The sequence below is a fragment of the Malurus melanocephalus genome, unplaced genomic scaffold (genome assembly GCF_030028575.1).
Source record: "Malurus melanocephalus ecotype Western Australia unplaced genomic scaffold, MMel_1.1 scaffold_187, whole genome shotgun sequence".
Classification (NCBI taxonomy): domain Eukaryota; kingdom Metazoa; phylum Chordata; class Aves; order Passeriformes; family Maluridae; genus Malurus; species Malurus melanocephalus.
In genome coordinates, this window is record NW_026623419.1 from 682,882 (window position 1) to 699,294 (window position 16,413).

General features: G+C 38.6%; 1 protein-coding gene across 2 annotated transcripts in view; it reads right to left on the bottom strand.

Moving 5' to 3' along the window:
* The window catches only part of PIGN (phosphatidylinositol glycan anchor biosynthesis class N), a 97,241-nt gene that overhangs the window by 46,153 nt on the left and 34,675 nt on the right, over positions 1-16,413 (bottom strand). For both annotated transcript variants that reach the window (XM_057373123.1, XM_057373124.1), the window contains exons 9-12: positions 13,170-13,210; positions 11,575-11,634; positions 10,404-10,496; positions 8,515-8,570 (exon numbers count right to left, since the gene is read on the bottom strand). In XM_057373123.1, the coding sequence (XP_057229106.1) occupies positions 8,515-8,570; positions 10,404-10,496; positions 11,575-11,634; positions 13,170-13,210 (250 nt within the window). The remainder of the gene's footprint in view (positions 1-8,514; positions 8,571-10,403; positions 10,497-11,574; positions 11,635-13,169; positions 13,211-16,413) is intronic.

Here is a 16,413-nt window from a genome sequence, read left to right on the forward strand (position 1 = left end):
CTGTTGAACTTGCTGTGCAATACAGCGTACATGATGTTACCTAGGGCRATGATCAGGAAAAAGAAAAGTGTTCCAGTTCTATGGACCTCAACAAATTACCTATTAACATGAATTTCAATGGCCAGAAAAAAGACAATATTTTCTCATTTTCAAAATGTGTTCAATTCCAGTTCTTTAGATGTGCCTTCTCAGAAGAAAGAGTTTTACAGTATCTGCCAAAGTGAAATAGTATGACATAAAGAGACAATCCTTTGCAYGCATTTTAGTTTTGGTCAAAGAGTGAAGATTCTAAGATTAAACAATGTGGGTAACTCAGTGATCTATTTAGATGGCCTTAATTTTACTTGTYCACTAAAATATTTTCAGGTAAGCTGCTAAAAGAGACTTTTTTTAAAGTCTTAAAAAAWTTGATTTTCATAATTAGAAGATACATGTTGATTAGAGATAAAATATAATAGCCATATTTTTAGTGTGCTAAAGTTGTCATTTTTTAAACAAAATGTACTCTACATAAAACTACATTAARAGGTTTATACAGCTCCATAAAGCCCCTAACCCACAATATTTCCCCTCCCAGCTTAATCTGACCTGTTTGCTCCTGCTGTTCCACTGCCAGGAGTTTCAGTTTTGGAATATCTAAATTTCAATTGCATTTTTGTATTTCTGGATTTTCTAACCTGTAGTCAGGTAGTCTACATGCAGTGTTGTAGGCAGTTATSTTTGCAACGCAGTTATCCTTTTTCTTTTAAGAAGCATTAAAAAGCACCACTGGCACTCTAAAAGAAAGAAAGGGATTAAGAAAGTCAGTAAGAAGATCTTGTTTGTAAGTTGGGGGTTTTTTGTTCTTTAAAGCATAATGAAATGAAAGAAGGACACACACACTTCCACAGGCCAAAGGTAGCAAAAAGAAGTATCTTTACTGGAACATTGCACAAGCCCATCAGTACATCCATGCTTTTGTATTCATTAGATTCACAAACATGCAGAGGACAGCAGGACATCAAGAAATGGTATGACTGCTAATGCTCTAACCCTGGACTGTCAAGTCCCAGGAACTAAAATAGCCACAAATCAGAATCCCTGGTGTAGCATATTCAACAGCAAAGTGCCTCAGGATATTTATGTTAATCCTTYAGATAACAAAGATGAGAGAAAAAGGAGCTGACAACTAAACTGCCAGTTGCCAATTCACTGAACAGAGAAGCAATTAAGATAACTGGGCYGCACACAGCATATTTTGCATGTAAACCACTATGGCAAGAGCTTCAGAGAACCTGAGGCCAGAAGGGAGGAGGCCACACTCAAAAATTGTCCCTCTGGCCCCCTCAAAGCAGAAGCTGGATGAGAAGCTGAGAAGCTGGATGCAAGGGTCTTCCAGGGGCAGGGGGGTTGTCCAGAAAGCCACAACAGGCTTTGATGCTGCAGTCTTGGAAAGGGAAACACCTTCTTAGGGAACGTGGAAGATCCTTGAAGGAAAAGAAATGCACAACTTCTAAAGTCTCTTCTATTTTAGTACTACAGAGGAGGTATATGTGCTGACTCTTAATAACAACACCCTGCCAATGCTGCAAGCCCTCACCTCTGCAAGAGACATGATGATTTATGTCAGTGATTTATGTAYGATTTATGACAACGAGGTGGATCTAGGTATCTGCAGTGCTGTGATTATGCAGCGTTATGCCACAGCTCCTCTTCTGCTCCAAAATCCTACATGCCAATCCTAAGCCCTAGGGACCATTATTCAACCAGCTGCATCCAGAGCAGGCAGCTTGTGGTGTGCTGGGCAAGTACCTACTAGCAGGGCCCCATAGCCACCAAAACACATCTGGGAAGTCACCTGTACTGATCTTGACCAGGAAACATCAARGAGTCAGTGATCCACATGACAATTACCCTAAGTAGGGCCAGGCCTATGGTGCCCAAGTACCTTGGCCACAGGACAGACCCAGTGAGCTGGTTGGAAGAGAGGAGCCTGCAGACAGTTTCCATGCCRTAACAGTGATTGCACTGCTGTCCTGTCCTCCTGTTTGTAAAAGCTGCAAGAAGGTCTCATGTGAACCTCCATTCTGTCTGACAGTAGAAATTATCACCAGAGTTGGTTTCTTGGTAGAAAAACAGAGAGCAGCTTGACCAACCAAAACAAGAGACTACTCCACAGCCAGCGCTTCTGCRGCACCATCAGAAAAACAATCCATCAGAAAAATGCTCCACAAACACACGGTAGCCAGCATCTGGAGGGGGTTATTTGCTATCTGTATTCTTCCTTTTATTTTACATTGCTGAAATAACTGTTTTATTAAGCTATTTGTTATTGGGCCTTCCTTCTTGAGATCCAGAAAGAGCCCTGTACTCTGCCACTTACCTCATGCCCCAGAGCAGTGCATTCTCTGTCCATCCCCTTCTACCACCTGTTGTACATCCTCCCTCACCCTCATTGCACAAAGCCTCACAAGGTCCAAGAAAAGTCCAAAAGGATTTATAATAAAAGGAAATGGAGAAATATACATTAGTCTTGTGATATTTTATCTTATACATCAGCCTTTTAGCTCCTTCTAAAGACCTCACTACTTCCTACTTGATAGTAAATCCAATTACATCCAGTCCTCCTGCGCAGAAGATGCTGCCAGTTAGCTTTTCATGTACAAACTAAAAGCTCCCAAGTGCACTGCTGAAACTCAAGACCAGCAGGATGTCTGCCTTCTAAGAGGACTGCATCCTCCCTGAGCAGCAGAGTGCTTCAGACATGGCCCATTCAGTGAAAGAGAAGCTGACATTCTTGCAAAAGAACAGGCATTGATTTCTCCCTGAAGAGATAATACATATACTATTTAATCAGGAGCGTTTTTTTGTAAAAAATAATACAAAGCCATTATTTTCATTTGAGCACTTTGTCTGTATGGCACTGCAGTTCTAGTTTTTGATGTATATACACAGGTTCTTAAAGCCAAGGGTGGAGGGGAGAGGGCTGCCAGCCTTCCTCCCAACACCAGCAGGTTACAGGTGCCCACACTGGCCTGCTTGTACCAGCAGTCCCAGCAGCAGCCTTATGCCTACATTTATACCTGATAACACAATAGGGACAAAGTGGAGAAAGGCAAAGGCTGCCTGTCTTTCCAGGGTTCACYTGCAGCTGCTGTCCTTCGTTCTTGACCACGGGATAAATGGACTGAAATCTCTTTGCAGATAGATCAGTGCTTCTGCTAAATAAAAGGTCTTCTGAAGACTCAAAGTATTCCAAAAATTATAATCACTATTAGACTATGCTTCCCTACTGCAGTATTTTCACCCTTTCCCCTTGGCATTCAGTCCTTAATGTTTGCTCTGGCAAGCATTATCACATGTATCACAAATATCTTACATACTACCAGTTATTTCAATAAATGTAATTTATTTAAACAAAGCAAGAATAGTAYGTTTCAAAGGATGTACTGACATCTTAAAGAACCCTGCTTCACTCAGTGGTGGAAAAGAAATCACTTGCTTCTCTTTGATCCAAATGTCAATTTTCTGGGAACGTCTATTATTAAAGTTTTGAAAGGCCATGAGACAGAGGGAACAATGTAGTGCTGTATCTCCAGTCATCAGAGAAAGGAAGAAAAGAGAGGTATTTGTGCACATAGCAGTTTTTTTAAGTTTCTGTAATCTTCAAAGAAACTCTACACTCTATTTCCTTTTCTATCACTGACAAAATATAAAATGTGCAATTATGTGGAAAGACTCAGTCTCTACATGATTGATACTTCCTTGCATCAAATCCACACAAATGTTTAAGGGAGTTACATCTCAATTCATACTAGAGGGTAAGGGAAAGGAAGACTTACATTTTCATATGGTAAGAAGTACATTTCTATTTAATATCTGTACACTGCATATTAAAAATTCAGTGACTATCTACATAAATATGCAAGTTATAACTTGATTGTACACACAAAATAATAATTTGGCACGATTAAAATGTAGTATTCARATTATTAGGTTACTTTAAAAATGAGGCATGAAGCGGTATAGGATTTTTCATATATGAGAAGACTGCCCATGTATCTTATTTAAAGTCAARTTTCTACTTCCTGCTAAAAAAACCCCAACCACTATTGATCTAAACTTCAAGACATTCAATAAAAAAGCACAGCTAGTGGTAAGCAAGCACTGATTATATTTTAGCTGTTCATCTGTTGGATTTTTTTGTATATGGTGGTTCTTAAACTACTGCTCTTGCCACGTTACTGTAAGGCACCAGAACCTGAACAGCTGGAAGCCCAGCCATCCCTGAAAGCACTGTACACACCAGGACTGTGCAAAAGGACTCCTGTGCTTTTGTGTAATTTAAATCTTAAATCTCTTGTACCTGTTGGGATAATCAAATTGCATTAATTGGTTATGCCGATTTTAGGGCCATGTTGATGCACCATTTACTCACCCCACCACGCTCTGCTTCTGGTATTTCTTGTAGGATTACTTCCACAGCCCAGAGATGCCAACTTTGGGAATGATTTTGCAACAGTAGCATCTGGCCCCTTGGCACACTCATCTTTGAGCTGTGCCAGCTTGGCAGYTGCCTTAAGGTACATCAGTTGGTCAGAAAGCTAAGATAGTTCACTATCCTGGACATCAGTTTTCCTCTGTCAGCAGTCTCCAGATTTGTCCTCTCACTTCCTTCAAAGCATCTGGTATTTTGGCACCTGCTTTTCTTACACATAAAGGTCAAAACATTGTGCTTTTCTTCTCAGAGTTCTGAAAAAAGCCTCTGATTCTGCTAAGCAAATGGGTTCTGAAAATATGTCTCTTGTAATTGGGAAAAAAAGCAGGGAGAGAAAGGAAGTGGGAAGGAAATGAATTTCAGACAGTAACTTCTTTCACATATCCAACTGGAACTGCACGTATATATTCAGTATCAGCAAGGGATTCTCTTCTATTCTTGCACATTCACTCCCCTGGGAGCAGGCTGTGCACCTTGCCTTGCAGAATCAGACACTTGGAGCTGAGTTTCTGAAATGTATTCTCAACAGCTTCACAATTAGCCTCAAGATACACTTTYACCCAGATTTGTTCCTTGATGAAGGCACTTCGATAAAGCGGGCAGACAGACACATCCTTATTAATAGATAGGGCTATCCAAACTCTAACCTGCCTCAAGCCTTGTCAAGTGGACACTATTGAAGTTTCTATCACATAGCACAATGATCAGCTCCATTCCCCTTCTCATCATTAGACACCTGACAGATGGATTTCAGAGAGAGATGCAATTTAGATCCAGGTAGGAAAGGGCACAAACCTACTGGCCTCCTTCACTTCCTGTCCACTATGGGTGCCACACTTCTGCTAGAGACGAGATTCCCTGTGGAAATCAGAAGCTTTATATCAACACAATATTCTTCCTCTGTTGCCAACATTATAAAATAGACTTATTTTAGTAATATATACATATATATACATATATATATATATACATGAACTAGCTTAATGCTTTCAGTGCAATATATTCCACATACAACTCAAACACTAGCTTTTGAGTCATTGCAGCTGAAGGTCAYGAACAGTTTTCTACTCACTCAATAACAAAATGCCTGAAAATCAAACTAGAAAACAGGATTTTCCTCTCAGAATATTAAAACAAACTTTTTAATGCTATTTCTGACTGAAGAAAATAAGTTCAGGTTTTTGTTAAGTTGCAATTTCTACAGAATGCATTGTTTTTGAATATATCCTCCCCTCTCCCCCCCTCTGAAAACTATATATTCATAAATAATTGCATCAACATCTCTAAAACCAGAATGTCTCAATCTGGAATTCCAGACTCATTTTTCTTCTGGAACTCATACCTACATTTCTGTTACACAGACTTCATTCAACTCCATCTTTAATTTAAATAATTTAAGGAATTCAGTTCTTAGAGATATCTTTGTTCATTTTCAGGCCATCAAGTTGCTGAAATAACAAAAAATCTGTAATAGGCGCAAACAAAATATTTACATTTTCTACATAACTTCATGATCCCAAAACACTTCAGACATGAATTACACTTCACTAACTCCAATAAACTAGGAAGGAAGAAAGCATTATATGCTGGAGCACACACTTTCTGAGCTTCAAGTTACATATTTCAGACACCAGAAGAATTAAAAAAGGGTATAACTCCTTTATAAAACAACTGAAAATGAACAGAGGTGGAAGAAGTTACTTGTGTCTAAATGAAAGGACAGCAGTGCAGAAACATGGCACAGAACTGTGCTCAGCTGCAGCAGCAGGTAAGGCCAACCACAGGTTAACACAGATCAGAAGCCAAACCTGACATTAAACCTGGCCTGACAAGTCCCATAGCAYACAGTTCTGCAGTACAATTACCAATTACTCTCAAACATAGCACAGTGTACAAAGACTACTTTTGCTCCAGACAGGAGGCAGGTATCCACACCTTTGTATTTTTAACTTCTGAAAAAGTAACCATACCCTTTTCTACACTCTTTTATCTACCACCAAAAAAATGTCTCAGCAGAGACAGCAGAAGGAGACACATGCCTTTCCCTCTCTATCTCATTCAGATTCAARCATAATTTATTTGAAGAACAGATGTGGTTTGCCTTATACTAATGCATCAGATCATGACCTGCAGGTGAAGTTCWGGCTTGTGTTCACTGCACACACATTCAGTCATCTGAAGGATGCAGACAGGATAGACAGGTCATATCTAAGACTACCCCAGGTTTTCCTTCAGTTCTTAGAAATCTTAGCTAACTAACACAAAGGTTTGTTAGTGCACATATAATCCTTTAGACACAAACCATTGACCAAGTCTGGGACTAAGTCTAGACTCAACTGCAGCTAAACTSCCTCTGAGAAGGAGGTTAGAACACAAGGGTGTCCTTTCTGAACCTCACAATTCCACAGGAGGATCTCCATGACAGCTTTGTCTGACCCATCCTCTACGCAGTAAATAATCAAGTGTACCTTGCCACTGAATCTTGTTAACCATCGTTGCATTTATTACCAAACATTGTGAAATAGCTGTTTTATATCAATGAATGTGTTATTACTTCTCTCTTATAAGGTGCATCACTCCATCCATGACATTAACAAATCCAAGGAATTATTTTGGTCTCAAATAAAAACCTTTCCTGAAAGAACTATTAATCTAAATTTTGATTCAGAAAAGATTGAAAAGTATCCAAAAAACTCCCSTTATTTTTGCAGTGGACCATACCAAAGCAACATGTTTATACCAAGTTTTAGTTGTATTTTCAAAGTGATAAATGTCTCTGGCATTTCCACTTAAAACAATCCAACACATCATCAAACAGGAAAAACACAGTCCATAAAGTAATCATTAATACTTTGTTCCTTTAAAGATAAATAYAGCATTAAGAAAACCACATCCTATTTTATAGAATCAGTTTTATTTCTCAAGAAAAGGTAAAATTTAAAGAACTGTGAAATCAAACTGTCTTTTATCAAAGAGGACTGGCCATTCTTTTCATATGGGCATTTTATTTCATACAGATCAGTAAATTCTTTGATAATGCAACTGTCATTCTCAGAATTTGTTCTAAAAGATTCATTATGTGCCCCAGATTAACTTGATTTGTGTCTGGCAGCCCATTTTGGACTCTTCCCTTTGAAGGAGCTAGGGGTATGAAATAACACAGTAAATGTCTGTTCAGACAGACAGCAATCATCTTTAACAATAAACATATTTCTCAGGAAGCAACTCAAGTACTTTTTACTGCTGTTATGATTTGAAGACCTTAATTAACATCAGTTCTATTTCCCAAAGGAAAACAGCTGCTCTTGGTGACAAGGCACTTTTGGAACACTCCACAAACTGAGAGCAGAATTGAACACTATCACGTGCACCCATGGCAAAGCTTTTAAAAACATTTAGAGAAGAAAGGAAAAGGAGAAAAAAACCATAATAATTAGGTAAGACAGAAGGGTGAGGGGGGGCAGTAAGTGTTCCACACACGAGAACAGAGTTCCCAGATACACAAATCACTACAAAGACTCCTTCCCAGCCCTGGTACTAGGCAACACAAATTCTAAAGATTGTAAGGCTCTTTTCTGGATGCAATGCATTTTATTTATTCTTCATTAAAATTTAAATCACAGAAGATACAATTCTTAGTTCAACTTTCACATAATACAATCAAGAACAGATTGCATTTCCTGACCCTATAGGGACGTTATCTCCCAAAGAATACTGAAAAAAACATAGCAAAAAAAAGTCAGAGAAAATTACTGTGCAGTCTGTGTAGCTATACTGTCAAAAWAATTAGACAAATAACCCATAATGGAAAACTAAATGTAAGGAATATATTTTAAAAAATAAATCTATTTTAAAATTCTGGTGAGAAGTAGCAGCTAATTACATATAGTTCTAGCGCGAACTTTCATAGTCAGATAAACACTATCATCTAAAAGAAGACTTAAGAGACTGACTGTGTTGTTGCAGCTCACAGAAATACCACAGTGAGTGATAAGACAAACAATCAGATAAAACACATAGTTTTTACAGACACTTACTTGAATGGTGTGAACAGAAATGACAAAGTAGTTTCCTTTCTCTGATGCATCTTAACCTGCATAAAAGAGCATTAAATCATTACATCCAAGTTCCAACAAGACTAAAAATTGTAACAGGAGTTAAACTACAAAAAAATCACAAAAGATTCTAAGACTTTGGAAAAGGAATTAAACCATACTGCAAAACATACTGTCCAAGAAACTGGRTGTTACATTCCAGTATGCTCAACTCCTGTGAGTTCCTAGAAACTCAGACCTGCTCTGAAGTAAATAAAATAAACCATGCTCCAGCCACTGATTTTTCAGAAGGACTTCTACAGTTGTCAGGATAAGAGGAAGGCTACCAGGCTTCAGTGACAACCTCCCTCAATGAAACCAGCAACATTAATGCCAGACAAGAGGCACTACACTGCAGCAAACACCGCCAAAGCAATGCTCTTAAATCAATTAACAGACAAAACCAGAAGGTTTTGATGCCATCAGAAAGCCTTGTCCAAGATTCTCCAAAACATCTTTAAGGCCTCCTGCAGCTGCCTGACTCAAGCCTGACTGTGGGCATAATGTGCAGTTAGGAACTTCCTAGGCACACTGCTTCCAAAGCCTGAGAGATGGAAGTAGCAACCCACAYGTTTCATCCTATCCATCCAAGGCAACATCATCTCCAGGAGCACAAACTATGGTCACATCAGTCCAGCACAGGAAAAGCAAAAACCCACTTGGCATGTTTAAGCCACTGCACTAGTTCTGCTTCAGCAAAGAAACACAAAGGAAAGTCAGACAGGATCATTCCAATGCTAGAAACAAGCCAACAACAACAACAACAACAAAAGATAATCTGTCACTACAGATCAACAGAATAAAAGGAACCTTAAAGGAAAGGAGAGGCAGCACTACTTGTTTTTTTAAATAATCAAGACACCAATTTAAGAGAAAAATATCTGAATCACATCCTTAATTCTTAAAACAGAGGTCTTCCAACTGTAGAGGTGATATCAGCATGCTTCAGACTTCACATCCAACCCCACTGATCAGCCTCCCTGTTACATGCCAGCTTTCCACCATATTTCTTAAAGTGATTCTGCTGCTGACACTGCCACCCTGGTATCCACACCTTGTGAACCTCACATTCACAAAAGGATAGAAGATGCTGAAGGTGCTAATCTCTTGCAGGTTATCTCATGCTAGTTCATTGTTCCACTGCCATCGCATGGATTTTGTGACAGGGCAACAGTTCTTTCGTGTCTCAGCTTCTATCGTGGAAAATGGTTTTCCCTTGCCAAAACTGTGATTTTATGATTTTGGAGTTTCTTACTCCACTGCCTAGTGAAACAGAACCTTTTTTGTTTGGACCACTCATGTGTTCTCATAATGTGATATCCAACCATAAATGAATCAAGTCAGAGAAGCCAGAGATGAACACTTGCAAAGCAAAACAACAAATATAACAGCATTAGCTAAAAGTTAATTACACCACTAACTTAATTTCTTTAATGCACAGGAGCCTATTACCTTTCTGATCTGTTTGTGTACTGATTCTGTTTTAAAGCCTTGTCTCCCAGCCCCCATTGCAAAGGTATTATTTCCCTTCTCTGGTACTAGCACTCAGATTCTACCTACATGCTGCAAGTAAGCTTACATTAACATCAATAAGCTCAGCACTTTTGTTAAAAATCAAGAAAAAAGTTAGTCTCCTTACAAAAAAAAAACCAAACAAACTTGTTTATTAAAGTCTTTCAAACTTCTTCAGATAAGGCTCAGAGCTATTCAATCAAATGAATTTTAATCCTTTCAATTTAGCACACTATGTATAGGACATGTAATATAATTATTTTGCACATAACAAAACTATTATTCAAATAAGTTGAGGGGTTTTACCATATGTTTAGTACCTTAAATTGCTCAAGAATTTGAACAGCGTTGGTAAACATGCTCTCTGCTTTGAAATGAGCACTACTGTTCAGATATTCTACAGGCAGAGTTCCCTGAGGAAGAAAAATACACATAATAAGCAAAAAAATTAAATAAAATAACAGGAATTTATCTTAAACTGAATTGCTGGCCAAACGAGCACGAAGAATACTTCAAATTACTGCTGAAATAACTCATGTAACTCCTTTGAAAATACCCTTCTCTCACAGATTTGCAACATCCCAGGGACTGTTTGTAATAGCTCAGCTTTTACAGGAATGCAAAAAAACATAAACAACGGAAGTTGTTATTAAACTATGTATTGTAAAATAATATAACCTCAACCTCTAATCAGAAGCCTCTTTTGAAATCCCTAGAAGTCTTTCACCCAAAGCCTCACCTGGCCTGACTTAATTCAGTACTTGTGGGAGGAAAGGGAGCAGCTCCCATGTCACTCTATATTGAGCAGCTTTCCTCACATAACCAGTAATGAGTGCAGGACAAGGTGAGAGACACTGGGGCAGAGTCTCCAGAAGAATTATTCTACAAAATATGCTATAAATAGGTGTTTTATATGTGAAACTAGCAGTGTGAAAGCATGCTAATGAAATGCTAATTGTCAATTAGATATTTATGAGGCAACTTTTGGACTATGTGATAATACATGAGAGAAATTTTTTTAGAAAGCCATCTCACTGTTCACTAAATTAGAGGCACAAGATAACATCTAGAAAAGTACACTAGAAAAGTAATAAATCAAGAAATAATTGAACTTTAAATTGCAGGAACTGGCTTGCTGACAGGCTTAGTGTTCATGATCAAAATCATGTGTTATTCAAACCATATTGCATTTTTACCGCCCCTAAAAACAAAACAGCAAAAATCTTTTATACAGCTCAAGTATAAAGTTGCAGATTACAAAAGGACCAGCTGCCTTTCCAATTGAAAGCMCTATACAACACATAAAAAGACTTAAGTTTGTACTCTAACGATACACACATAGAATTAAAACTATAAGCAATCTCCACTGCACCCTATAGCACTTCTAAAAATCTGTAATCTTTCCCCTCATACACCTCAAGTCTTGTCCCCAACAGCTCTTCCTTTATAATATAGATATTTATAACATAGAAAAACATTTGTACTTCTTACCACAGAGTTCAGGGGGAAAGGCACACCAATAAGGGAAGCCATCAGTGGTGCTATATCAGCCTGTGCAAACAGAAGCATTCCCATTTTAACRTAGTTTCAGCCTCTAGAGCTAATAAATTCAGTTTAATTTTACCATATCTRCATTTGCAAAAGAAAATTATTTAACACTGCCAATGAATATTGGCATACAACTCTCCTTTATAGCTTTTTGGGGTTTTAGTTTCCAGTAGTCATGGCAAGATTAGATTCAAAATGTGAGGCTCCACTGCTGATAAAGGTTCAAAAATACATTTAAGTTTAAAAAGCAAATATAACCCCCCCCCCAGTATTTATTTGAAGGAATTCAGCACCTCCTTTATTGCACTCAGAGAAGCATATCACTTTTTATGACTATTTATATGACCAAAAGAACTAATTTCATATTTACAGTTTTAAGCAGTAGACTGGATATACTGCTCTTCACAAGATTCCTTATCCCATGCTTCCACAGTGATGACTMCTCACTTTCTCCCCTTCAGAGGGAGTTTCTGCACTTCTTTTTATGTGCAGTCAGCCCCCAGAGCGGTCCTTCAATCTACACCAAGTCATCTCATAAAATAAGTTATCATTACCTTCTACTCGTGATAATAAACACTGCCTCTTACCAGGTTTATATTTTCCTTTAATATAAAACYACACACCAAAATTCTTTGTTTCTCCAGCATAAATCTGAAGAAAGTACACTGAAACCACAGGCACTGYTCCAGCTGCCTCAGATCTACCTGCCAGACTCCAAACCATTATTTGTAGAGAACAATATGCTTGGAGTGTAATAGTGATCAGGAGCCTCATTTGCTATTTTTACCCATAGTCCAACATGTACTAGAGAACAAAAGCTCTGTTTTTGGGAACTCCATTATCCAGGACAAAGCAATATTTGAGATTCTTCTATACAACCTCAAAACAACATTGCCATAACTCCTACCAACATTGAGAGGAAAATTAATCTCTAGTTTTGTACCAGGGCTTTGCTGAAAGCAGCTGATCCAGAACATTCCCAATTTTAACAGTACAGCATAAGACTGTTTCCCTTATTTGTGYAGGTTTGGAGTCTGTCATTCATATACTTAGTTTTGTAGAATGATTGGAAGTAAGAAGCGCTGTGATTTAAAAAAGCTTGACTGATCTAGGATCAAAGGAAAAGTTGTCCACCCTTTTCCTTTACAGTATTAACTGTCTAAATTGCAAAATAGTTGGGCCAGAGATTAATAGTCAGAGATTAAAAAAACCCCACAGTTTAACACGATAAGAAAAAATGGTTTTGATTCAATGACAGCAGCTTGGAGAACCTGGTATATTGTACTGCATTCTTCCTACAGCACTGTGGGATCACTTAAATGGTGCAATAATGCATTTCAGGAGAAGAAATTGTGTGCAGCTGTCAAGTGTCAACAAGCAATTTAACTTACCCGCATTATGTTATTGCAGTTCCTGTTTCTAGGGAAATGGTACATTGGTGTGATCATTCATTCAAATTAAGTAAATTGGTTTAAATCACAAAAACACATGATTTAAGGTGAAAATTTATGCACTATTAAACTAGATATGTTTGATACCTGATTGACATCAAGCCTCTTCAAGTTCTCCAGTTTCCATTCTGCAAGAAATAACAGAGCACATGAACAGCTAATCTACACAGATTTAAAAGGAGTAATTCAGTTGACTGTTAATATCTTGTTGCCATTTTCTGTAAAGTGTTGGTACAAAAGAAAATTATGATTTTACATTAGGATGCTAGCTCAAGAAGGGTTACAGATGAACTCAACAGGCAGAAACAACGAAATGCATTCATTTCAGTTCACATTTTCTTTTRTCCAGCAGGATAAATTGCTGCCTGCAATTGTGACCTAGATCAGTTGAAGAAAGGCCAAGGTTTTCTTTTTTTTTCAGCACAGTGATGTATTACCTCCTGTGCCAACTGAAAGAATCAAACTCAGGTTTAGCAGATTTATAGAATCTCTTCAATAGTTTGTAAAAAAGCCTAATCCAAGGTCCTAAATACACTGGTACAGCATGGTACAAACATTAGACCCTAAAGCTTTGGTGCATCATACAAAAAGCTAGTTGAAAATTATATTTTCCTGCTCTACACTGGCCTCCAAGGAAACAAGGAGAAAATTACCTGCTTACTTTGGGGGTGGAGTGTWAATTCAAAAACAGAGTTTAGCAAGGTTTGTTTCTATCTTCCACACATCTGCAGTATCACATACAGCAAACTTATTTTCAGCAATTAGTTCATATCACTGCTAGCATGGGGGTCTGAGTACAGGTCCACTGTTATTTGGTCCCAGAAGCACCCTAAAGCACAGACTTGTAGTTTAACAGTAGGGAGACAACTACAGAGAGTTCCCATGGTAACACAGGAGAAGTATTAGCAGCATTAATCATGAATTCTCTTAAACTCAAACCAAAATGAAGAAGTTTGCTTCCGTTCAYTTCCCAGAAAAGGAAATGGATTTATATTTCTAGAAACAGATGCTCACATTTCTATTATATAGATTAATTGCCTGTTTTCCTTTTAAGTACAATTTTCTAAAGAAAAACATGGGAAAACTGTTTATGCATACACGAAATGTGCCTAAGGTGGGATKAAACTGTAGCACTGCTAGAGAAAACATCTCACTTTGTCAGAAGTTTTCTTCATCTCYACGTCCCCCTAATATCTAACATATTCCAAAATGCAGAGTTGAAGACATCTSCTTTGGACCAGGAGCCATAGGAAACTGAGCCCAGGAACTCCAGAGGACCAGGACACACCTGCAGACCGACCARTCCAGGCTGTACTCCCAGGAGGGAGGTGCCTTGGCTGTACGTGCTGCCCACACTGGTTCATGATTGCAGCTCATTGTCTACATTTCCTGTGCAATGTTCAGCAGTTTTCCACCCACTCRATAAGGATTTTTTGCCTTTATCCTGCCCCGCTTTTACTGCAGCCCACTGAGCTGTCAGATGCAAACAGTCCGGGAAAACAGCAGGGAAGTGCCAGTTCAAAAAGAGGCTGAGCATGAGGCTACAAGAACCAAAGAAAATCTCCCACAAAACCTCACAGAAGCAAAACTAGTGGAGAGTACACTGGGCTCCCTCAGGAGTGGCAAAGCAGCTGAGGCCCCTATGACACAGACTTGTGTACAATTGCCATAAACCACCCCACATCCTGATGCTGCAGGAGACTGTGCCTTCACTCACAAGCTCCTCTTGGCTTGCACCYCAGGGCCAACCATCAGCCCATGAGGAGCCAGAGAGCAGTTTTGTATTCTCATTCTTTCTGCAGAAGGGTTAAACCAGTGGCCAAATGGATAATACTACATGTCGCCCACAGCATGCAAGGCTGCTGTAACAAATCCTTCCAAGAGGATTGCATGACCAGGCCTGAGGGAAGGCAAGAGCACAGGTGAAGAAACTGATGAAGAGAAGGCTGTCATCCCAGAGCAGATTCTTTGCCCTTCTGGCCATCCMAGGAGCACATCAATCTCTCTGTGACAAACTGGACAGGCTAAGCCCTGCCTGTTGGCACTGCCTTTGGGGATATGAACCTTTGATGGCAATAATGTGAAGAAAGACAATTCACTGAGCTGCCTACAGCCTGCGTGCACTGAACAGAGTGTAAGAAGTTTGTCAGCATTAGAAACATTCTGTCAATATTTCCATAAACACTTAACTCAGAGAAATTAGAAAGGATTGTCAATAGATGAAAGAACTTGATCATTGGTGCATGCAACTAGAAATGTAAGCCTGACACCTGCGTACATCAATAACAGAGCAGTCTTGAAAACACCCTCCTCCCCTGCACATAGTCACAGCTGCAGTTGTATGGAGCAGGAAAGACAGATTCAAAGAACATTTCAAGAGAATTCTTTTAAACAGCTTTTCTTTAATATGTTAACTTGGTGAAAATATCTGGGATTGTAACAAGGGAGTAGCTGAACAGTATTGACCTGTGCAAGTGCCAAGTTCCATTTAAATTTTTTTTTTTTACTCTAAGCTATGTAAGAAGCTCTGATGTACTACCACAGAGAGAACAGTCACTTTTAAAGAATATACTTATTATTCAAACATAAATTCAAACTCCCAAGATACTCAGAGAGACTCAAATCTCCAATAGAGACCATCCGTGGCAATTAAGAATCTGTAAAGTTAGTGCCTAAACAAAGCAACAACATACTTGACAGATGAAAAGGTCCAAAACAAATGGAGGAGTTTCTGATGTTTACTTTGGTGTGTTTGGTTTTTTGTGTGGTTACTTGGTTTGCTGATTTTTTAACTGTCAGAAGGAAAACACGAAGCAGGGTGCAGACAAATGTCCCCTAGGAAAATAYACACTGCCTAACAGATGAGGGACAAACAGCTTCCCATTTTGTGCACCTGGGAGTCAACTCAATACTCGTCTCCTCTAAAATCTCTCACATTTTCATTATGACTTGAAGTCAAAAGCTGAGGTTTRTATTAAAGCTGCTGAGAATCAAGGAAACTGACAGACATAAAATCCAGCTATTACAGACCAACCCTTAGACATCAAGTGTCCTTAAAAGTCTAGCAGATCAGCCCTCATAGACACCAGTGACACAGTTATTTTATTCTGGGGTGGTTTTTTTTTCTACAACTCATTTTCAATTTTATCACAAATGATGTAGTTTTACAGCAGCAGTTAATCGCAGAGAGTGAAATGTTAGCACAGTGAAYATCTGAAAAGTCCCATTTCCTTAATCTGTTACCAGATACCTTCTTGAGAGCAGGGCAGAGTTAAAACCTCAGGGCTGAAGTAATTTTTGCCTGTTTTCTCTAATGTACCTTGACAAACAA